The following is a 24,653-nucleotide window of genomic DNA, read 5'->3' on the forward strand; positions in this document are numbered from 1 at the left end:
CCTCTAGCTGCTTTGGAATATAAGTACCATCATCCCTGACTGTTGGCCATGTTGGCTGGGTCAGGAGTCCAATGATATCTGAAGGGTTGGGGAAAGCTGTTCTGTTTGGCAGCGGCCGAGCTAAAACCAGGAGGATTGTTGTTGAAGTGGTACAGTGGTACTTCAGGTTACATAAGCTTCAGGTTACATACGCTTCAGGTTACATATGTTTCATGTTACAGACTCTGCTAACCCAGAAATAGTGCTTCAGATTAAGAACTTTGCTTCAGGATGAGAACAGAAATCGTGCTCTGGCGGCGCAGCAGCAGCAGGAGGCCCCATTAGCTAAAGTGGTGCTTCAGGTTAAGAACAGTTTCAGGTTAAGAACAGACCTCCAGAACAAATTAAGTACTTAACCCAAGGTACCACTGTATTTCCCTACTGCATGCAACATGAAGGTCATGGTTAGAAGAGGAAACTGCAGGCAATTCTCCCTGAGGTACCTAGGCTGCATGTGCATTATAACTTTAATGCGCACTCAAACCACAGTCTTTCCCTTGAGGAATTCTGGCCGTTGTAGTTTACCCCTCACCAGCAACCTTTAACAAACTACAGTGCCCAGAATTCTTTTGAGGGGGGAAGTGCTTTTTGAATGTGCTCTAATGTTATAATGTGTACATAGCCTTAGCCCTTCTAAGGCTAGGAAACGGACGACCCAAGAGAGCCAATTCTGCGCCACTGCTTGCTATAAACCTCAAATATCCATGGCAGGGCGGTCCAGCATGGAACCCTCAAGACTTTTTTGGGTGACCCTCAGCAACATTTCATGACCGCCCCCGCCCCCCTCATGCTGCCTTCCCAAAGCTGGGTAAGGAGGTTCTGGGCTTTAAGAAGGAGGCGTGAAGCTCTGACAGGCTCCTAGAGTCCCTCCACCTCTTTCCTAAAAACTGGTTAGTGCTTTCCCAGCTTTGGGAAGAAGGTGGGAGAGCTCTAGGACCCTGCCAGAGCCTCGCTCCTCCTTCCTAAAGTCTGCCAGCTTAGCAAAGGCAGCAGAAGGGCTGGGATGTTTGTCAAATTTTGGCTTTGCTCCCACACATGTGATAAGGCAGTGTGCGACCTGCGGATTCCACATTGAAGTACTCTTGCAGCCCACTTGGAATGAAAAGTTGGACCGCCTTGATTTACAGTATCCTCTCCATCCAGGAAGGGACGCGGGTGGCGCTATGGGTTAAACTACAGAGCCTAGGACTTGCGACCAGAAGGTTGGCAGTTCGAATCCCCACGACGGGGTGAGCTCCCGTTGCTCAATCCCTGCTCCTGCCAACCTAGCAGTTGGAAAGCATGTCAAGTGCAAGTAGATAAATAGTTTCTGTGCGCTGCTCTGGTTCGCCAGAAGGGGCTTAGTCATGCTGGCCACATGACCTGGAAGCTGTATGCCGGCTCCCTCGGCCAATAAAGCGAGATGAGCGCCACAACCCCAGAGTCGGTCACGACTGGACCTAATGGTCAGGGGTCCCTTTACCTTTTACAGTGGTGCCTCGCAAGACGAAATTAATCCGTTCCGTGAGGCTCTTCGTATAGCGGTTTTTTTGTCTTGCGAAGCAAGCCCATTGACAGCTTAGCGGATTAGCGCTTTTAGCGGATCAGCTGATAAGCGGCTTAGTGGCTTAGGAAAAGGGGGGAAAAGGGGGGGAAACCCGCAGGAACTCGCAAGACATTTCGTCTTGCGAAGCAAGCCCATAGGGAAATTTGTTTTGCGAAGCGCCTCCAAAACGGAAAACCCTTTCGTCTAGTGGGTTTTCCGTCTTGCGAGGCGTTCGTCTTGCGGGGCACCACTGTACCTCCATCCAGGAAACTCATCCCTGAGAAAAGGCACTAGGGCTACCTGCTCCTGCACTTCCAGCTAGCCTACTTGTTAACCACTCTGCTCCAGGTATGTTGGACTGTGGGGTGCAGGACAATGACATCAGTCAGACCTGAGCACTTGACAGAGGTGTGGCATAAAGCTGCATCCTCAGTTAGACTGTGGCATCTTGACAGTCGCTGAGCTAACCAGTGCATGTGACAAAAGATAGTGATACCAATCAGAGACATTTTATTAGATGCTTAATCTCTGTTCTAATGAGCAGAACCCCACCAACACAGTTTAGCAGCTCAAGAGATAACCATCTCAATGATTTGCAATAGGTAATACATGCCAGAAGATAAGCCCCAGCTTGGTCCTATTGTGTAACGACCTAGAGCCAAGATAAGATGAATGCAGATGATTCATCACCATCATGATCACAATAGCAGCATTCAGGTTACCAAGTTCTGTGGGCAATTGCCATGTGACTCAATATGATAAGAGACGGCCCCGATTCATACTTTCTTTCCATCATGTTGACTTAAGTCCTCTGGCTGTTTAGAAATCAGTGGAAGGTTGGAGAAAGGTCCTATCAACCAATATTATAAAGAGCTGGTGGAAGAAACTGGTGTTTTTCTCTCTAAGGGTTCTTCCACATTTACCTTTGCACCACATTTTCCTGGCACATGTCTGGGGTTTCCAGGTCTGTATCTGAGCAGGTTTTTCCCATGGGAAAAGCCATGGTTTACTGCTGAATCGGAGCAAACAGCAATCCACAAAAAACCTGATTGTCATTTGCTCCGATTCAGCAGTAAAATGCAGGTTTCCCCAGGCAGTATCAGAAACTCAGATATATAAGCTAGGTGCCAAATGGCTCCTTAAACCAAAGTTGCACTTGCCAAGACGGAATGTCTTGTTGCCATTTTGGGGCAAGGCGGCTCTAAAGTCTTATTTTTCAAATGGTGGACTGACTGTGATTGATTCTCAGTTAAACATCTGGCTAGTTCAGATGACAACCTTCAGCTGGGTTAAGAGCTTTGAGAACTTAAAAAGTCACTTGATCCAGGGACAGTCCACATATATACCGGCCTATTCTTTTTCTCCATGGTTCCTGCTCTTGCTCAGGCTGCACAGAAAAAGTATTTTTCTTCCAGAAGCCCAGGGATGCCAAACCTTGACCCACCAGTAGCCCAACACAGTGGCAGTCAGGAGTCAGTGTTTCCTGCTTTCAAATAGTTTCCGAGCTTTTAGTACTGGGATCATACTCAGAGGCGGTATGTCCCATTTTGCCGCCTGAGGCAAAATGGAAAGGTGTCGTCCCAAAGCAGAGGTGATGATGGCAGGTTCCAGTGTGATCTTGCAGAGCTCTCGTGAGATCTCATGAAGTGCACATGAACTTGTCAGAAGCCACTGCTGGCACCTCTTCTCTGGTGCCAGCAGAGCTGGTGTGGTGGCCGTGAAGGTGCTGCATCTTGAGTTTCCACCACCTGAGGCAGCTGGCTCAGTCTGCCTCTTGGGCAGGCCGGTCCTGATTATACTGTACTCCTTAATAGGTTTCTGCTCCACCCTTCAATGGAACAAACCATCTTCCACTGCTATCCTAACAAAGTGGTACCTCGGTTTTTGAACATCTCCATTGATGAACGTTTCGGAACTCGAACCCCGTAAACCCAGAAGCAAATGCTTCGGTTTTTGAACGTGCCTCGGAAGTCGAACCGGAAACGCTGCTTCCGTATTGAGATTTCCATTTCAAGGCTTCTGTTTTGAATTTTTGGTTTTTGAACATTTCAGAACTCGAATGATCTTCCGGAATGGATTACATTCGAAAACCGAGGTGCCACTGTACTCCCTCCACACTGCAAGACAGGGATAATCAAAGCAGTGATAATAATAGCTACTTCTTGCAATGTGTTCAGAGACATAATTTTACTGTTTACTGTTTTCATTTCCTAAGAAAACTGCTTCACAAGTGCTTTGGTTCTGAAACCGCAAAGGTGTAATTCCCAGTACATAAGCACCCTTGGCTGGAACAAAATAATGAAGGAAATAGATTTGCAGATATGTTATCACTGAGAGCCATGAAGCAGGGTCCAGAGGACAGCAGCACAGAACTCCATGAATACCTGCAGCACACAGACAAGTCTCCGCTTCATGCCAAAATAATTAAGTGATTAATCCACCTGTATGAATCAGCCCTAGGAAAATATGGGAGAGAGGGAGCCTTCAGATGCCAGGGACAACTAACTAGAAACCCCAGAGACAGTATTTTTCAGGAAGGGGTAAATAAATAAAATAAATATATTAGAAAGGTCTGGAATCTTACATGGAATTGGAAGGAGGAGGAGGAGTTTGGATTTGATATCCCACTTTATCACTACCCGAAGGAGCTTTATCACTACCCAAAGGAGTCTCCTTTCCCTTCCTCTCCCACAACAAACACTCTGCGAGGTGAGTGAGGCTGAGAGACTTCAAATAAGTGGGATTAGCCCAAGGTCACCCAGCAGCTGCATGTGGAGGAGTGGGGAATCGAACCCAGTTCACCAGATTACGAGTCCACCGCTCTTAACCATTACACCACACTGACTCTCTTAGGAAGGGACCCTAAGAGTCATCTAGTCCAACCCCCTGCAATGCAAGAAACTCATCTAAAGCATCCATGACAGATAACCATCCAACCTCTGCTTTAAAGCTCTATTGAAGGAGAGTCCATCACATTCTGAGGAAGTCTGTTCTCTCAGTGTCAGAAAGTGCATCGGAATCCCTTTTAGTCAAAATCTCCTAATTTGAATCCATTGGTTTGGGTCCCACACTCTGGAGCAGCAGAAAACAAGCTTGCTTTCTTGACTTAAAAGGACTTAAAAGGTCAATAAAGGTGGGTTTAGATGTTTCCTTTGCAGATGAAAGGCACTTATAGGGGATGATCAATACGCATGGGAGCTTAAAGGTAAAGGTAAAGGGACCCCTGACTATTAGGTCCAGTCGTGACCGACTCTGGAGTTGTGGCGCTCATCTCGCTTTATTGGCCGAGGGAGCCGGCGTACAGCTTCCAGATCATGTGGCCAGCATGACTAAGCCGCTTCTGGTGAACCAAAGCAGCACACGGAAACGCCGTTTACCTTCCCGCCGGAGCGGTACCTATTTATCTACTTGCACTTTGACATGCTTTCAAACTGCTAGGTTGGCAGGAGCAGGGACTGAGCAATGGGAGCTCACCCCGTCACAGGGATTTGAACCGCTGACCTTCTGATTGGCAAGTCCTAGGCTCTGTGGTTTAACCCGCAGCGCCACCCTCGTCCAGTGCTAATTCTCTTCTGCAAATGTCCCTCTATCAAGGACCCCAGCCAGGCATACTTCTGATTCCTCTCAGCAGGAGAAAACATGAATGAAAGACGGCTGGGGAATTAGTGGGGGAGAAAGTTGAAGCACCCCACCCCACCACGAATTTTGATCTGCAAAGACCACTGCACCATCACCCCATCAGCTTACCCTCTAACAGCGTTGTATTGGGATCCCTTTGGTTCCCCATAACATCTACTGCCACTATGCAGGCATATGGCCCAGGCCTAGGCCTACTGCTTGAGCCACAAACTACTTAGAGAACATTTGTTTGAGTTCTTCCAACCCAAGTTTAGTTTGGAATGCCTAATGTATACACTGGAGAAGAACAGTTGAGCCTCCGTCAAGGCAAGAGCGGCATAAGGAGGGCAACATCTGCGCCGTTCTGCGCATTTGCGCCTTTCAGAAATAATGTTGAGATCTTGACCTCTCAAGCAACGGTCCCCTTTCTGATTTATTTATACAGGACCACTTAAAGTTACAGATGATGCCTTAGTAATTGCAGACATCAGAGAGAAAGCAAATGCCATCTGAGGGAGGTTTTGACATCCATCCCAAATTACCACTTCCTTTTGAGAGGAGGCCAGTGGCTGTGGCATTAAATCAGGCCAGCTGCTAACAATATGGAACCCAAGCATGAGATGGATCAAGGGAACTATGCACATGCCACAAACCTTAAAAGATGGGATTGGGAGTGGGGGAGGCTGGAGGGGTGGAAGAAACCCCTCAACATTACTCAAGCTCTTGCAGCCAAATGCGAAGACCCTGTCGAAGGACAGCTGCCGTGCGCCATTTTAAGAGCATCTCCCACATGACTTGCCAATCCCTCACACATTAGTGGAATTACTTAACAGAGTACAAGAGTGACTCACTTGCCTGTCCAATGTACATACAGCCAGAGCCACAGATTGCAGGAACAAAGGAGGACACCATTTCATTTCCCTGTAATAGGAAGTTTTTAATGACGTTTTATTGTGTTTTAATATGTGTTGGAAGCCGCCCAGAGTGGCTGAGGAAACCAACCAGATGGGCGAGGTATAAATAATAAAATTATTATTAAAAGTTATTCTTATTCAGTGAATCTTTGTTTTTTTAAAAAACATACGCACACACCAAGAGCTGGCATTGGATAAGGTTATCAAAGTGAGTGATAAAAACACAGCCTTTTAAAATTAAGGGGAGCATCTGTTGTTTGGGCTTTGATATTAAATAAAATTGTATTTGGTTTCCAGTCTCCTGGCTTTGGGTTCTTACTTCCTTGGATGCAAAAACAAAAGTCAGTCGTACCTGCCTGAAAGCTCAAAGACACATTTAATCCACAGCCAAGGCTTTCAAGCAGAATTTAGCACAGCCGGGATCTGAAGAGGTACTTTAAACATGCCCAAGGGCTAGGGGCAGGCCTCATGGGATTCTCGACTTCCCTCCCCTCCTTTGAACAACAACACACAGTATCAGAATCTGCCACTGGAAGTCCCTCTCAGTTTAATTTGCTGCATGACATGAAGGGAATCGGTTCGAGAAACCACGGGTGATGCAGAGCTAGTTACGGTATATGGATCTTTGGTTACTGTGCCTTTTTATAGCAGTAAAGACCAGGAGCACTTTTCCACAGAATCCAGACTTCATTGCGGGTATAATCCACATGTTGCAGACTTCCCACAGTCAAGTAGCACAAGATCACAGCCTTGGTTTCAAAAGAGCACAATTAAATGTGCTTTTAGGAGAAAGGGGAGGGGTAATCTTTTGAAAATCTCATGGTGTTCACTGAGAGTGATTTCTCATCTTTATTTTTCCCCAGTCCAAATACAGTGGAACCTCGGTTTTCAAGTGTCTCAGAAGTGGAACATTTTGGCTTTTGAATGCAGAAAACCCGGAAGTAACTGCTTCAGTTTTTGAACGCTTTTCGGAAGCCAAACATGCCGCGTGGCTTCCATATTGAGTTTTCAAGACATAAATGCTTCCAGAAATGCAGGCTTCGGTTTTTGAACGTTTCGGAAATGGAACAGTCTTCTGGAACGGATTATACTGGAAAACCGAGGTTCCACTGTATTAGGAGTGTGTTTCAGAAAGCAATCAAAGATGTGTGACTTGGTGGATTCCAAACTACATGCAAATCTGTTTGGCTCAAGTCAGCACAGGTTGGTCAAATCAACCCAGAAGATCTGAAATGTCCTTGTTGACATGCATCTCAATATGCAATTCAGGGCAGTGCCGGGGACAGAATACCTTTTTCTTTGGGGTGGTATTCAACTAAGTTTTATTCACAGAAGACCCTCGAAAATTAACGGAACTATCTTAGTCATGCTCATTCATTTCTGTGGGTCTTCTCTGTGTAAAACTTAGAATCCAATGTTGCACACCCAGGGTCTTCCGTGGGCAAACAGAGGCCTTGAATGCAGGTAAAAGAGTCCTGGACAGCTCATTGTGCTAGATCTTCACCACAAGCCATGTAGTTCCAGGTTCAAGCCTCCAAATTGTGCGACACATGAACAGTGCTCCTTGAGAACCAAGGTTTCCTGTTATGCTAACAATGAGCAAGAGATTTGATTGGCTTCCTCCACTGTCTCCCCATTCTCCTGTACATGCAAAGGAACTTTAAAGCTCTCATTTCTAATTTAGAACAAACTGCAGTTTTTCATTCATTTAAAGGGGGGGGGAGGGCCTGAAATCATGTTTGGTCTTGGTTTGAACAAACCAGAGTTTCCCACATTCAAACATGATGGGGAACAGTAAATGGGAAACTCTGAACTTCCTCTGTTTGCACATGAAGAAAAGGATTTGCCACAGCCTGTTCTAGCAGGAGGAAATCGTGGTTTTGCATTACTTCTGAAACCAGAGCCCAAACAATCAATGAGATCTCGGTCTCCATTGCAACACAGTTCTGCAAAGTGCAAGGAACTGTTGAATGAGCCAGCCACAATGAGTTCCTAACATTTTTGGTCAAAAAGATAATCTAAGAGATTACAGTTCTGCAACTGTGCTCAAATTCCACTTGGGAGACCTGCGCGGAGATCGTGCAGTTGTGAACATCTGGAATGCCTCGCTGGGATGTCTTAGATGTTTGGGCCTGGTTATTCACCCAATACCTGTTTTTCTTGTACAGCTTCATTTCCCAACAAGTTTGGATTCTTTAGCTGTTTTAAAAAGAGACAGGTTATTCAAGGCCACCTTATAAACCTGCCACAAGCACAGTTTCCTTGTCAGTGAAGGATGAGTATGAATTTTTTCACTGCTAAATCAAGTCACATATTCCTAAAGGAACGGTCTTTTGCCTGTCTCAGCATTTGAAGGATTTGCCTTTCAAGTAATGGGGAATAAATCAGTACCTAATAAAAGAACTTTCAAATATTATATATGGCACAGTGATCCAAATCCCTGAAGACATACTCTAATCGTATCATACAAAAAGCGTTCAGGCAGTATGGAGCAATGGGTAGTGTAGAACTGGGAAGACCTGTGTTCAGATCTCGGCTCACTGAATGCCCATGGCCAGTTATTAACTCTGCATACACACCATACACTGAAAGTACATTTAAAGCACATTCTTTCCCACAAAGGAATCCCGGGAACTGAATTTACTGCTCCCGCAGCTACAATTCCCACCACCCTGAGCAAACCATAGTTCCCAGGATTCTTAGCTAGGGTGTGTGTGCTTCAAATGTATTGTGTGGATACAGCCTCACAATATCGTGGTGAAGATAAAATGTGTGTGTTTGGGGTAGGGGAGATCCATTTAAAGTTCCTTAGAGGAAGGGTGGCATTAAAAATGTACCGTATTTTTCGCTCTATAGGACGCACTTTTCCCCCTCCAAAAGTTAAGGGGAAATGTGTATGCGTCCTATGGAGCGAATGAATGCAGGTTCCTTGGCTTCAGCGATAGCAACACGAAGCCTCCAAAGCGCAGCGGGAGCGCACCGACCCCTCTCACTCTCCAGGCTTTAGGGATAGTCGCCTGAACCCTTTGAAGCGCAGCGGGAGCTCGTGCTGTGCTCCAAAGGCTTCGGGTTCCTTTTGCTGAAGCCGGGAGAGCAAGACTCTCCCGGCTTCAGCAGAGAGGAAGAGCTGCACAGCCCCACTTCAGCGAAGCGGGAGGAAAAATGGAAAAGGTACCACTGTGTCAGGAAGGTAAACAGTGTTTCTGTGCGCTCTGGCACTCGTCACGGTGTTCTGTCGTGCCAGAAGCAGTTTAGTCATGCTGGCCACATGACCCGGAAAGCTGTCTGTGGACAAACGCCGGCTCCCTCGGCCTGAAAGCGAAATGAGCGACACAACCCCATAGTTGCCTTCGTCTGGACTTAACCGTCCAGGGTTCCTTTACCTTACCTTAGGTAAAGGTAAAGGGACCTTTGACCATTAGGGCCAGTCGTGACTGACTCTGGGGTTGCGGCGCTCATCTCACTTTATTGGCCGAGGGAGCCGACGGACAGCTTCCAGGTCATGTGGCCAGCATGACTAAGCCACTTCTGGCGAACCAGAGCAGCACACGGAAACACCGTTTACCTATTTATCTACTTGCACTTTGACGTGCTTTCAAACTGCTAGCTTGGCAGGAGCAGGGACTGAACAACAGGAGCTCACCCCATCACGGGGATTTGAATCGCCGACCTTCTGATCGGCAAGTCCTAGGCTCTGTGGTTTAACCCACAGCGCCACCCTTGCCCCTTTACCTTATGTTACCTTACCTTCCTTTTACTTTCATTACCACTTGCATTTTGGCATTGCCTGCCAGGCTGCCCCATCCCCCCCCCCCCGCCGCCGCCGCCGCTCGGCACTTTCTGGGCACTAGAAAACCAGAGAGATCTCACTGCCACAACTGGGGCGGAAGCAGATAAACTTTGCTTTGTAGTTCTCCTTTGTAATAGCTAACGCTGAGGAAGTCCATTCCTACAAAAGTTAGCAGAAATATCATCAAAAGTCCCTGAACAGGAAAATAAGGAAAGTTCCATTGTTGGATCTGTGTCTTCAGAGTTCAGAGAAACTTTGCTCAATGGTTCAGAGAAGAATTCAACTTTTCTCTCTTTTAAAAAAATGTCCTTGGTCTCAGACAAAAATAAAATGCTAACAGATGCCTCATTCATACCTTAATAGCACGATAGCAGATTTATTTTCAAGAAATGTTACTCTATAGCCTTTGTACCATCTTGTGTCCTGAGTGAATATTTATTATCACAGCTAAATAGCCAGAGTGTGTCTTGAGGGGGATTTAACCTGGGTCTTTTCACTCACAGCCCAACACTCTAACCACTACACCACACTGCCTCTCACAGGACTTCAGCTTTGTGTGGCATTCACTCATTTCTTTTCTGAAGCTGTGCTATGTATCCAGATGCTCTAGAATTTCACTAACCTGCCAATGGCACTGCACTTTAAAGTAAAATTTAAGTCTTTTTTATATATATAAAAACACACACACTGCAATATGAATGAATATTTCCAATGTAATCACTCACTTCCCTGAAAGAATTAAGTGTTTCCAGTCAGTGACTCAAAAGGTAGATGACTGACACGGCAATAAATATTTTATCAGAGCTTTAATCTTCCTTCACCCTGACAAGGTGATTTATTTCGGAATTACATGCAGACAGGACGTAATTTATCGCCTTAAAAATGTGCCACCACCCAATACTTTCATGTTCTACTCCCCAAGACATGTGGGTTTACACCATTTGCCATGTGTGATATCCACAGGGAACCCCATCTAGCGCCAAGCCCCATTGAAAAGAATGAGCGATGAGTGCAAGAGAGTTGTCATGTGTGCCCCATTCATTTCAATGGGGCTTGCACAGGAGGGTCTTCCGCACTGAATCTATGCCCCAAGCTCGCACTGGGGCAGAATATATATACAGTCATACCTCGGGTTGAATGCACTTTGGGTTGAGCACGTCCGAGTTGCGCTCCGCGGCAAACCGGAAGTAACTGAGAGCGTTACTTCCGGGTTTCGCCGCTTGCGCATGCGCAGACGCTCAAAATGACGTCACACGCATGCGCAGAAGCGGCGAAAAGCGACGCGTGCATGCGCAGACGTGCCATAGCTAGTTATGTTTGCTTCTGGATGCGAACAGGGCTCCGGAACGGATCCTGTTTGAATCCAGAGGTACCACTGTACCGTATTTCCTATTAGTCCTGTAACATTCTTTCGTTTCCTTTTCCTTGCCACAGACCTTTTCTTTCTTCTTTTTAAAAAGAGACTACTGGAGACCTTTTCAAAAATTGTGTCCCTTAAATCAGCTTATGGTGTTCTAAATGTTGTTGGAGCCCCAGGCAGCATGGAGATGGGAATGGTAGCTCAATAACATAATATATAGAGGGACACAAGTTTCCCCATCCCTGCTTTAAATCTCATAAGGAATCTTTTTTTTCTGTTTTACAATTTTTTAAAAAACGACCACAGCCCATTCTTTTATGAAGGCCCCTTCCTGATGCTCTGTCATGTAGCCTGGTCTCCTTTTCCGCCCCAATCCCTACCAGTGATGGTTCCAGATTTGGGGGAGTGAGTGGGGAGTATAAGATGCCTTCAAAAGGACTCCACCCTCCACACTGCGGCGGCCCGTTGAGGCTACAATCACACCATGCATTTAAAGAACGATGCCACTGCTTTAAACATTCGTGGCTTCCTCAGAAAAATCCTGGGAACTGCATTTCTCAGAAGGGTTTAGCAATCAATCCTTCTTCCTAGGAAACTGTAAATTCTATCTCTGCAGGATAGTAAGGGCCTCCTCACAGCTCTCTGCAGCCTTAAGAACCTGCAGCTCCCAGAATTCCTTGGGGGGTGCCTTGAATATTTAAAGTGGCATCATAGCACTTTAAATGTATGGTGTGAATGTGGCCCAAATGGCTCTCACCAGTGTTTAGGGCTGCCTCGCGTCCCTTCTGCACCTCCCTGGCAGCAGTTTGTTAAAGACAACACAAGGTATGACATCACAGCCTTTCCACCAATCCTGCAAGCGCCAGCTAACCAAGTGGTGTGAGGTCAGGGAAATACTGAGCAGTATGACATCAACGGACGCGGGTGGCACTGTGGGTTTAACCACAGAGCCTAGGACTTGCTGATCAGAAGGTCGACGGTTCAAATCCCCGCTACGGGATGAGGTCCCATTGCTCGGTCCTAGCTCCTGCCAACCTAGCAGTTCGAATGCACGTCAAAGTGCAAGTAGATAAATAGGTACCGCTACGGCAGGAAGGTAAACGGCATTTCCGTGCGCTGCTCTGATTCGCCAGAAGCGGCTTAGTCATGCTGGCCACATGACCCGGAAGCTGTACGCCGGCCCCCTCGGCCAATAAAGCGAGATGAGCGCCGCAACCCCAGAGTCGGTCACGACTGGACCTAATGGTCAGGGGTCATCAACATCACAAATGATCATCACTGGGGAGATGGAACTCTGCAGCCGATACACATTCACAGTAATGTATAGTTAAGCTGTTCAGCAGCAATCTTTAAGCAGGTACGCGTCTCTTTAAACTGCTGTAAAACCAGGGCTTTTTTTCAGCTGTGGGAACTCAGTTCCTGCACCTCTCAGGTGGGCACCATTGCCATTCAAAGAGAGCGAGGAAGGTGTTTATAGTGAGTTCTGGCACCTCTTTTCCTAAAAAAATAGCACTGCGTAAAACACTCAGGCTACAATCCATTGAATTCCATAGGATTTAAGCCAAGGTATTCTAATTGGGATGCAGGTGGTGCTGTGGGTTAAACCACAGAGCCTAGGACTTGCCGATCAGAAGGTCGGCGGTTCGAATCCCCGTGATGGGGTGAGCTCCCATTGCTCAGTCCCAGCTCCTTCCAACCTAGCAGAAAGCATGTCAAAGTGCAAGTAGATAAATAGGTACCACTCCGGCGGGAAGGTAAATGGCGTTTCCATGCGCTGCTCTGGTTTGCCAGAAGCAGCTTAGTCATGCTGGCCATATGACCCGGAAGCTGTACGCCGGTTCCATTGGCCAATTAAGCGAGATGAGCGGTGCAACCCCAGAGTCAGCCACGACTGGACCTAATGGTCAGGGGTCCCTTTACCTTTTTATTCTGGGTGGACAAGGTTAGAATTGCACTGTTAGCTAGCTTCTTTAAAGAAATACACAAATGTATATTAATGAGGGTACAGCATAGTGCCTAGGAGATGGCCTTACTCCAAGATGGCCCTGCTCCAAATCTTGTTTCTGCTATGAGTTAATCAGCAGCAAGCCATTTTTCTCGGCCTCAGCCCTCCACTTGTAACACAGAGGAAATAATACTGGACTACCTTTCAGGACTGTTGGAAGGACAGCAGCAACGTAATTGCTGCATGTGTAGCGCTTTGGACACTGAAGTGCAATGTAAGGTAAAAAGGGTAAAAGGTAAAGGTACCCCTGACCATTAGGTCCAGTCTCGGACGACTATGGGGTTGTTGCGCTCATCTCGCTTTCAGGCCAAGGGAGCCGACATTTGTCCACAGACAGCTTTCTGGGTCATGTGGCCAGCATGACTAAACTGCTTCTGGCGCACGGAACACTGTGACGAATGCCAGAGCACACAGAAACACCGTTTACCTTCCCGCCACAGCGATACCTATTTATCTACTTGCACTGGTCTGCTTTCGAACTGCTAGGTTGGCAGGAGCTGGGACAGAACAACAGGAGCTCACACCGTTGCAGGGATTCGAACCGCCGACCTTCTGATCAGCAAGCCTAAGAGGTTCATTGTGGTTTAGACCACTGCGCCACCTGTGCAATGTAACTGCTAACTAGTAGCAACAGCAGCAATAATATATTCCTTACCACCCACCACTGTTAGTGAATAAAAAGTCACTGCTATAGTGTGAGGCCACCCAAAAGGGATTAGAACTACGTATAGAAGATCGGAAGCTTTTTAAACTGCAGGAAGCTTCCCACACCCCTTTGTCTGTTGTGAAACCTCTCGGCAGAGTCCCCTGCGTATGGCAAGAGGATCCTGGGGCAAGCTCTAGCATGAATACTCGGCTTGTGTGGGGTGGCAGCCACCCCACTGTTGCCCCATACAAACCAAAAGAGCATCCATGAACACACCCAACACTTCCGCATGGCAGCACGTCAGAAGAATGTTAATGGCTACCAGCCTGTTGCTCCAGCAGTTTTCCCAGTTTGCTCCAGTGGTGGTAGCTAGCTAGCTTCCAGGCACACACTTCAGAATTCTGGTTTTCAGTTTTCAAATCAGCCTTCCCCAGTGTGAAGTTTCAGACTACAGTGGTACCTCGGGTTACAAATGCTTCGGGTTACAAACGCCAACTCTGCCAACCCGGAAGTAGTACCTCAGGTTGAGAGCTTTACTTCAGGATGAGAACATGCGCGGCGGCAGCAGTGGAAGGCCCTATTAGTGGTACCTCAGGTCAAGAACGGACCTCTGGAACGAATTAAGTTCTTAACCAGAGGTACCACTGTAATAACTCTGTACAGCGGTACCTTGAGTTACAAACGCCTCAGGTTACAAACACTTCAGGCTACAAACTCCACCAACCTGGAAGAGTTACCTCGAGTTGAGAACTTTGCCTCGGCATGAGAACGGAAATAGTGTGCTGGCAGCACAGCAGCAGCAGCTAGAGGCCCCATTAGCGAAAGCACGCCTCTAGTTAAGAACAGTTTCAGGTTAAGAACGGACCTCTGGAACGAATTGAGTTCGTAACTAGAGGTACCACTGTACAACTCTCAGTGGTCCTAGCCAGCCGCAGCCCTATCAATGATCTGGGCTCCGTGTCTCTCAGCAAAGGCTTGCCCCTCCATTGACTGCAACCTTCCACTGAGGACTGACTTCGAAATTCTTTAACAGCTCAAACAGCACTGGCATTAACTTCAACAGGACCTCTTCCACAGTGGGCTCTGAAATTAAGATAATGTGGCAACGCAGCAAGTGTTATTTCCAGTGTTGGAGTTGGAGTTCCACCATTGCAGGATGATATTCAAATTCCAGTCTGATTCCCTTCCATTAATTTCAGGCAGGGAAACAAATAATTAGCAGCAGGATGTGTAACTCTTGTGCAAGTTGGCTAGAAAGGGGATGCACATTCAAATATGCATCCAGATGTGGATCCCATTGAAAGCAGGAGCTTCCATGTTCAGGGCGACACTGGCTTTCCAGCTGCAATTTCTAAAAGAAAGCGTATCCAAGATACTCTACAGAGTTTCCTAGATACCTGATGTGAGAGGACAAAAAGAGCAGAAAGCTCCCCAAAAAGAAAGGGCCAGATTTTGCACATCTGAAACACTGCAGCTGCTGGGACAGGATGTAAATTGGGAAGCTTTAATAAATAAAATGCATGCTAATATTTTCACCAAGGAACTCTGGAAAAGCTTCTGTAGTAGACCATGACTTCTAGAATGCACAAAACACTGTGTTATAGATTAGATCTATTTCCCTCGACCAGAAATGTGGAGCCACCAGCATTCCAGATGTTTCGGAGCCCAGCCAAGATGCCCAATGGCCACGGATGATGGCAGCTGGAATCCATTAACATCTGGAAGGTGGTAGGTTCCCTGTTCCTGCCCTGGACAAAAATCACCAGTTATAAAACTACTTGTCTCTCTTTCCACATCAGCAGTCCAGTGTTCACAGCTCCAGAAAGGGACTGCATCTTCACCTCCAGGCCAGTTTGGACATTGCTGTCCTAGACCTATAGGCGATTGCAACATTGGGTAAACATGTAGAAATACTTCTGAACAAAGCAGATGCTTACTGCTTATGCCTCTAGCGTTTGCTTGCTTTGATATGATACCTTCCCTCTGCAAGAGCTCAGCAACATAAATATGTTGCAACCGTTAACAGTCCTTTCAACTTTGATCTCTGCCTTACCTCTGCAACCGAGTTTCTTCCTCTATTTACGCATATTTCTATCAAACTTATCGCCATCTGCTTCTCCCTTGCTTTTTTATCTGGTCTGACTCCCAAACCTCCACGATTGCTGGATACAATTAAGCGATCGTGTGCGCACAGTCCAAATATTTACATCCACTTGAGCCCTCTGAAAACATGTGTGCACATCTTTGTCCCGTCCCACCCCCCAAAACAGAGCAATGTAAAATGATTGGGGAGGAGGTGGCAGGGTATGAGCCACATAAGCTCAGTGCCTGAGCAGATGTTTTGTATCAGGCATAGGCAAACTCGGCCCTCCAGATGTTTGGGGACTACAACTCCCATCATCCCTAGCAAACAGGACCAGAGATCAGGGATGATGGGAGTTGTAGTCCCCAAACATCTGGAGGGCCGAGGTTGCCTATGCCTGCTTTGTATGCAGAAAGACCTGGATTCAATCTCCTGCGGAAGGATTTCAAGGGAAACCTTGCAGGCAACTCTAGAAAGGCTGTCAGTCATAGCACTGAGCATCAGGTGCCATGTGCAGTTAAAGGGACCCCTGACCGTTAGGTCCAGTCGTGACCGACTCTGGGGTTGTGGCGCTCATCTCGCTTTATTGGCCGAGGGAGCCGACGTACAGCTTCCGGGTCATGTGGCCAGCATGACGAAGCCGCTTCTGGCAAACCAGACCAGCGCACGGAAACGCCGTTTACCTTCCCGCCAGAGTGGTACCTATTTATCTACTTGCACTTTGACGTGCTTTCAAACTGCTAGGTTGGCAGGAGCAGGGACCGAGCAACGGGAGCTCACCCCATCACGGGGATTCGAACCGCTGACCTTCTGATCAGCAAGTCCTAGGCTCTGTGGTTTAACCCACAGCGCCACCCGCGTCCCTTCCATGTGCAGTTACAGGAGGATTATTGGGCAAGAAATACCGGGCACATTCTCCGATCACAGAGGATGGTGGTAAAGCCTCTTCTCCTCCCAGAGGGGAGGGGTTGTGAACAGGAGCAGCCTCCTGCAGGGGCAGGGAGCCTGATTGGTTCTGCTGCCGCGGCCAAGCCTCCCAGCCGACCAATAGGGTGGGCGGTAGGCGGGGCTAAATGTGTTTAAACAGCCACGCCAGCCCTCTTCTCTCAGTCTGTTCCTGCTTTCTTCAGATCTCCTACCCTCCCTCCCTCTTAGGTCAGCTTCTTTTTGCGTATTGACCTTGCTATGGACTTTGGTTGGTTGCCTTGGTTGCCCAAGGGGCCTGGTAGGACTTTTTTTATCCATTTGGCAAATTGGCATCAGCCTCTTGGTTTTTTCGCCTACCTCGTAGCAATTCGTCACAACTTTCTGGTATTGGCGGTTAGGCATTGGAATATGTGTGCTGTGTTGGAGGATTTGGTATGGGCCATCATCTACCCCTCCTCTTTTGGGTATTCCGTTACAGGAATCCAGCAGTCGCGGATCCTGTCCGATGCCCTGCTGGTGGCTAGGGCCATGTCACGACCCCCGGTGACGTCATGGGGGAGCTTCCAGTTGTATTTGCATCAACAAGTTCCTCCCATTGGCTGTTAACCCTGATATGACCCCTGGCTGTGTGGGGTGGAGTCTTGTATTGCTGTTTCATCCACTGCCTAAGCCAATACTACTCACATGCTGTAACCAATAAAACTTGTGGCCTAATTTTGCCCATTAACCTAAAATAATGTGTCTGTGTGTCTTATTATAATCTTATGTGGGTGGAGGGTCCTCGACTCACAAAAGGTCCAGCAAACCCAGAGGTAGAAAGCACAGAGGATGCCTGCGTAGGAACAAAGAGAGTTTAAGAAAAGAACTGAAAACTATTGACATTGCAACACCATTATACAAATCTATGATGCGACAGTTCTGATCACCTCCCCTTCAAAAGGATATTGTAGAGTTGGAAAAGGTTCAGAAAAGGGGATGGAGAGACTCCCCTAAGAGGTAAGGTTGAAGTGTTTGGGAGGTTTTCCTTTAGAGGAAAAGGTGAGTAAGAAACGACACGATAAAAGTTCATAGTTCTATGTATGGCCTGCAGAAAGCAAGCAGAGAACGGTTCTGGTCCTTCTCTCGTAACGCTGGTGATCGTGAGCATCCAATAAAACTGAACGTTGGAAGATTTGGGGCGAATGAAAGAAAGGACTTCTTCATGCAGCACACAGTTAACTTATGGAACTCACTGCCACAGGAGGCAGCGGTGGCCAACAACTTGGATGGCTTTTTGAAAAGATGAAACAAATTCATGGAGGCTGTCAATGGCTACCAGTCATGATGGCTGTTCTCTGCCTCTATGGTCAGAGGCTGCAATGCTTCTGAATAACACTTGCTGGAAATTGCAGGACCTTTTGTTTAGGCCCTGCTTTCCCACTAGTATCTGGGTGGCCACTGAGAGAACAGGATGTTCTTCTTATGTTCTAAGGACCTCAGAGGTGCACTGGAAATGTTCTGTTTAGCCCAATGTATTTTGAGGCCCATGACTCTGAAAGGGAAATTAAATACAACCCGCTTAACAACTCCAAAACTCCTAACTTTAAAAAGCCACATGCACCATGAGAAATGAACATCAAAAACTAAAGTGCAACATACAGTGGTACCTCGGGTTAAGAGGAGGGAGAAAGGTTGTTTTCTGCTGCTCCAGAGAAGCGGACACGGAGCAATGGCTCCAAACTACAAGAAAGAAGATTCCACCTAAACATTAGGAAGAACTTCCTGACAGTAAGAGCTGTTCAACAGTGGAATTTGCTGCCAAGGAGTGTGGTGGAGTCTCCTTCTTTGGAGGTCTTTAAGCAGAGGCTTGACAACCATATGTCAGGAGTGCTCTGATGGTGTTTCCTGCTTGCCAGGGGGTTGGACTCGATGGCCCTTGTGGTCTCTTCCAACTCTATGATTCTATGAAGTACTTAATTCATTCCGGAGGTCCGTACTTAACCTGAAACTGTTCTTAACCTGAAGCACCACTTTAGCTAATGGGGCCTCCTGCTGCTGCCGCGCCGCCGGAGCACGATTTCTGTTCTCATCCTGAAGCAAAGTTCTTAACCTGAAGCACTATTTCTGGCTTAGTGGAGTCTGTAACCTGAAGCGTATGTAACCTGAAGTGTATGTAACCCGAGGTACCACTGTATCTGTTTTTCAGATATGAGTTATTGATGCTAACTGAATTTTTATATTATTTTACTTTTAGAGAGTCCTTGAAGAAGGGCTGTAAGAGTGTCGTCTTCTTCGTCCAGCCCTGTGCATGAACTGGGGTGGGTCACAGGACTCCCCAGAATCCTTTGCAACACAGCAGACATGCAACAGTTCCTCAGCAGATAAGTCAATGTGGAAAGGGTTTCCCTGAAGGCACAACATATGTTTCTCAAAGAAATAAATGTCAAAAGGGAATTAAGAGACCCTTGCCTAAAGCTGCTCCTTGGATCCTGCTCAAGCAGTGATGAAACCGTCCATGACTTCAGATGGTTTCAGAGTTATCTGCATGATTATCTCCTTTCGAAGTCATCTGAATCATCAGGGCCAACAGGCCACAAAACTCCCTCTCCTGGGATATAAGCATGTTTTGAAAACTTCAGATTTGAACCTCCAAAGTGCAGAGCTGGGACTGTGAACAGTCCTCTTCAAATATGCCCCTGATTCTAAGGTTTTCCTTAAACTGCAAGAGATTACATGTGCCAGTTTACCATAATACCCAAACCAATTAAATCATTTCTCTCTTATATTTGCTGACACAAAAATTATACACAATCATGCGACAGCAGACCTACCCTTAAAAAGCCTGGATGCTCACACCTTTTTTAAAAAAAACCATCCCTGAACAGAGAGCGTCAGTACTGACTCAAGCAGTTAGAAATGCTTTGCATATGACTCAGGTTATTGCCGTACAAACAAGCCCTATTTCCTTAGTGCTTTATCTGAGGGATTAAAATGTCTTTTCTTTTTTACAGATCTGAAAACACAACCACTATCTGTTGCATGCCCTTGACACAATTGCAGGGAGTCACGCTGGCTTTCAGTTGGCCAGATATAAAAAGCGGCTGAGTCACAGGGCAATTTGTCCTCCTAGACAGAAAAGGCCAAGGAATCACTGGCCATATACCATTCTCCCTCACCCTTCCTGTCCCCCTAAGACTGTCTTAAGAGCTGACCAGAGTAACCCTAGCATCTCGCGCTCTGTGTGGTCAAAAGGTTCTGAATTCACGCGAAGTATTGGAAGACACAAGATCTACCCACCCGAGAAGAATGGCAGATGAAGGTGATGGACTATATGGAACTGGCGGAAATGACTGGCAGAATCCGAGACCAGGGAGAAGAGTCGGTGGAGGAAGATTGGAGGAAATTTAAAGACTATTTACAGAAACATTGTAAAATTAATATCTGTTAGAAGGATGTTGGAACGAAGCAATAAGGTGGTTAAGGGGTATGTAAAAATGGATTGTTAACATGTAAAAATGCAAAGCTATAATATATTACGATAAAGTATCAAGATAAATGCAAAAAGGGTAAGGACTTGCTGAAACAACATTTGAACTAGAATACAAAAGAGGGAGGTGTGAGGAGGTCAGGGAAATAAGTAAAAGAAAGATAAGATATGGAAAGATTGAAATGTTTTTAATTGTTGTTTTTTTTTACCTTTTCTGTATTTTGTATTTTGTATTTTTTGTTTTCTTTTTCTTCTTTCATTTTTGTAATTCTTTTGAAACTTTAATAAATATTATTATAAAAAAACCACAAAAAGTTCTGAATTCAGACCTATCCAATCACAGTGCGAAGGGAGACAAAACTGGCAACAACTGTAATTTACCCATCACAAAACTGGAACAGTCGCTCAAAGACCTGCTAAGCCTGAAATGTCTAGGTCTGGTTCCCAAGCTGAGATGCAGCACCTTCGTGAAAAGAAATGCCACTTAGAAGCTCTGCTGTTAAAATGGGTCCCCCGGAAAAGAGAGAGAGGAAAGATAAATACCGTATTTTTTGCTCGATAAGACTCACTTTTTCCCTCCTAAAAAGTAAAGGGAAATGTGTGTGCGTCTTATGGAGCGAATGCAGGCTGCGCAGCTATCCCAGAAGCCAGAACAGCAAGAGGGATTGCTGCTTTCGCTGCGCAGCGATCCCTCTTGTTGTTCTGGCTTCTGAGATTCAGAATATTTTTTTTCTTGTTTTCCTCCTCCAAAAACTAGGTGCGTCTTGTGGTCTGGTGCGTCTTATAGAGCGAAAAATACGATAGTTGAAGTGCTCTCTCTTGCTTAAGGAACGGATGCAGCCAGAGGAGGGCTGGGTCAATAAACAAGCCACACATGTGTGCACACACTACACAATAGAGTTTCTAGGTTTGACAGCTGTGTAATAGGTGCTCGTGCTGGAAGTGTCTGGGTGGGTGTAACAGACTTAATAACCGGCACCTACTTTAAGAAAGTGCGCTTGGGAGAAAACTGACATCTCTGCTTTGAATGCTCCACCTCCTCTCACTTGGAAAGAAAGCGAAGAACAATAAAGGGAACTAGTCACTAATGCTCAGAAATTGCCACTGCTAACTGAGCAGCTGTTCCTCACCAATTATGATTGTTTGAATTGTATTTGTTGAAAATATATATATACAGTGGTACCTCGGGTTACAAACGCTCCAGGTTACATACGCTTCAGGTTACAGACTCCGCTAACCCAGAAATAGTACCTCGGGTTAAGGACTTTGCTTCAGGATGAGAACAGAAATTGTGCTCCGGCGGCACGGCAGCATCGGGAGGCCCCATTAGCTAAAGTGGTGCTTCAGGTTAAGAACAGTTTCAGACCTCCGGAATGAATTAAGTACTTAACCCAAGGTACCACTGTGCATATATTTAAAAACAGGTCCTTAAATACAGAAGTCTCTATTCCAGCACAAAGGCAACAACTGTCGCCTGCCTAATGCACACACTGCTCCACAGAACTGACGCGTGCAAATAGAGGAGTTTAGCTGGGTGACACAGCATGTGAGATAGCGGATAGTGTGCTAGACCTGGGCAGTGAAGGCTATGGCCATAAATTCTGACTCAGCCAGAACTTGCAGGATGGGCCTGGGAAAAAGTCACCACCTCTCTGCCTAAGCTACCCAACAGCAATTGTGAAGATCACTTGGGACAAACGGTGTCAGTTCCTCAAGGAAAGAGGGTTACTAGACTGATAAAATACAGAGACAGAATATTTCTCCTTCTACACAAAGAGCTTCAAAGAAACCTCACCAAACAGAGCCCCTTCTTTGAGCAAGTTGGGGTCTTTCTATGTTCAAAAGCCACAATAGGTTATTGGTGCTGTAACTGGTCTGTCATAAGCAGAGAGTCTCTGAATACATTCCCTACCACGTTAATCCTCTCTGTTCATCCCTGCCTGGTCGGTATCACTTTTATGTTCCAGAGTGTGCCTCCATGCCACTGACACTAGATAAGAGTGCAAAAGCCAGAGGTTCACACAAGCATGCCAATCATCTGATGAAAGCCACAACAAGGAGGGCGGATTTGCACATACAAATGGGCACCCAACAGAGTTATCACCACGGAATGGTTCTTTCACATCGCCTCAAATGCTCTGCTTTTCAACAGGAGGTCTCCCATCCAGCTGCCATTCAAGAAAGAGCAGGGTCACGTATGGAAGTCCCCCTACGACTATGCACGTGCGAATGAGCCATCACTAAACACACCACCCCAGATGGAAGCAGGGGTGCCAACTTGAATGAAACATGGGGGGGGGCCGGTGCCCTGCATAATCGATCACGTGACGCAGCACACACACACACGCACACACACACACTATTGGAATGGCAATGCCCATCAACTTGGGGGGAAGGGGGCTCAAATATTTTATTGGGGTGGCGGAGAAGGCCCCTCGGCCCCTAGTTGTTGTGGGTTCCTATGGACGGAAGCTTCCGGGTCACCTCACTCCCCATGAAGCCCGTTCCCACATTCACCTGCCAATCAACAAGCGCGCCGCCATGGGGGAAGGAATGCACGTGTGAATCAGCGCCAGGTGCGGAGACATCCAGCACCTCTACCACCCTCGCGAACCAGGCAGACGGGTTTCCAGCAGGCTGACAAGCTCACTTACTTTCTCCTTCTTGGTGCCCGAGCCGCCGCCGCCGCCCTCCGCTTGCTCGGGACACTTGTTGAGTTTCTTGCGTCCGCTTCCCGACGGGCTCCAGGTGACGGGGGACCCGCCGCCGCCGCCGCTGCCCTTGCCACCCTCGCCGCTTTCGATCTTGATCAGCCGGTGCTTGGGCGAGATGTACTTGACGGCGGCGTCGGGCGGCGTAGCCGCTCGCCGCTCGCTGTGGCTGCGGAAGAGCTGCGGCGAAGCGGACGCCACCGCCGGGCTGCTGCCGGTGCCGCCGCCGCCGCCGCCCTCTCCGCCGCAGCACGACGCCGACGAGAAGGGCTTGGGGCCGGCGGCGGCGGGCGGCTCCACCAGCAGCTCCTCGGGCGCGCAGTACTCGGCGCGGCAGAGCGCTCTCAGCTTGCGCAGCGACGAGCCGGGCCCGCTGTAAGGGTCCTCGAAGTCTCGCTCCTTTTGCGCGCGGTAGGCGCGCAGCAGGTCGCTGGTGTCGTGGCGCTGGAAGCACGGCGAGGTGTGGTGGTGGCTGTGATGGTGGTGATGGTGGCTGTGGTGCCCTGCGCCTCCCGCGCCCGCCGTGCCGTTGCGCTTGTCCCGGTAGTCCGGCCTGGGCGGCTGCGGGGGGCTCTTGGTCTTGTTGTTGCCCAGGCTGAAGTACTTATTCAGCCATTTGGCCATGGCGACGAGGGGACACCATGGAGACGCCTCGGGAACCGGTCGCCGCTCAGGGCTGCGCGCAGCCGTGGCCACCGCCGCTGCCGCTGCCGCTGCTGCCTCCTCTCTCGGGCTCGGGCTGCGCTCCCTCCATGGGAAGCCGGCGCCACCGCTCCGCCGCCCGCGCCACAAACTTTTCCTCGCCGTGCGCGCCGGGGAAAGCGCCGTGCGTCCTCCTGCCCGAGCTCCGGCTCGCTCTCGGCTCGCCTCCCGGGCGCCGCTCGCCCAGCCTCCGCGGAACTTTGCCGAGTTGCCACAGCAAGGGCCTGACGCACGCAGGCGCGGCTCCGCCTTGGCCCACCGGCCGCCCTGCCCTCCGCGCCGGGGCTGCCCGAGACTCTCTCTGCGCCTTCGCCGCCGTCGCCTGGCGCGCTCTGTCTCTGTCTCTCTCTCTCCCTCGCGCGCGCACGGCGCTCGCTTGCTGCAGCTTGGCCTGCGCTCAGCGCGCACCGGCGGCGGGGAGGCGCCTCTTGCACCGAGAGCCACCCCCCCTTCCTCGTGGCGGCGGCGGCGGCGGCGGCGAGGGGAAGAGGCCGGACCAATGAGCTGCCTGGCTGGGTGCGCTTTTTCGCCAGCCAGTGGATTTGCTTGGTTGCTGTTGGAAGGGATTTCCACCACCTCCCTGCCGAAAGGCTGTTGCCCACCCGCTGCCACTGCAGGTCTCCGGGATCTCTCTCTCTCTCTCTCTCTCTCTCTCTCTCTCTCTCTCTCTCTCTCTCTGAGGTGGAATGTAAACCTGCTCTTTTGGCAGTTGTGCTTCTGTGCTATATTCAGATGAACAATTTCTTTCCCGGCATTGAACTTGAAAGTACTGACTCTGCCAAGTTGGATGTATACAACACTGATTGGCTAGCATCTGTGACCACCAAAACCTCTGCCCAGATTCACAGATCCAGTTACAGATAGGTA

General features: G+C 48.1%; 1 protein-coding gene across 1 annotated transcript in view; it reads right to left on the minus strand.

The window, feature by feature from the left end:
- SHB (SH2 domain containing adaptor protein B) overlaps positions 1-24,171 on the minus strand; it is a 160,252-nt gene extending 136,081 nt beyond the window's left edge. The window contains exon 1 of the mRNA XM_081845300.1: positions 23,028-24,171. Coding sequence (XP_081701426.1) covers positions 23,028-23,708 — 681 coding nt within the window. The 5' untranslated portion in view covers positions 23,709-24,171. The remainder of the gene's footprint in view (positions 1-23,027) is intronic.
- Between the last annotated feature and the right edge of the window lie 482 nt (positions 24,172-24,653).

The sequence above is a fragment of the Podarcis erhardii genome, assembly GCF_964252035.2.
Source record: "Podarcis erhardii genome assembly, chromosome: 17".
In the NCBI taxonomy this organism is placed as follows: domain Eukaryota; kingdom Metazoa; phylum Chordata; class Lepidosauria; order Squamata; family Lacertidae; genus Podarcis; species Podarcis erhardii.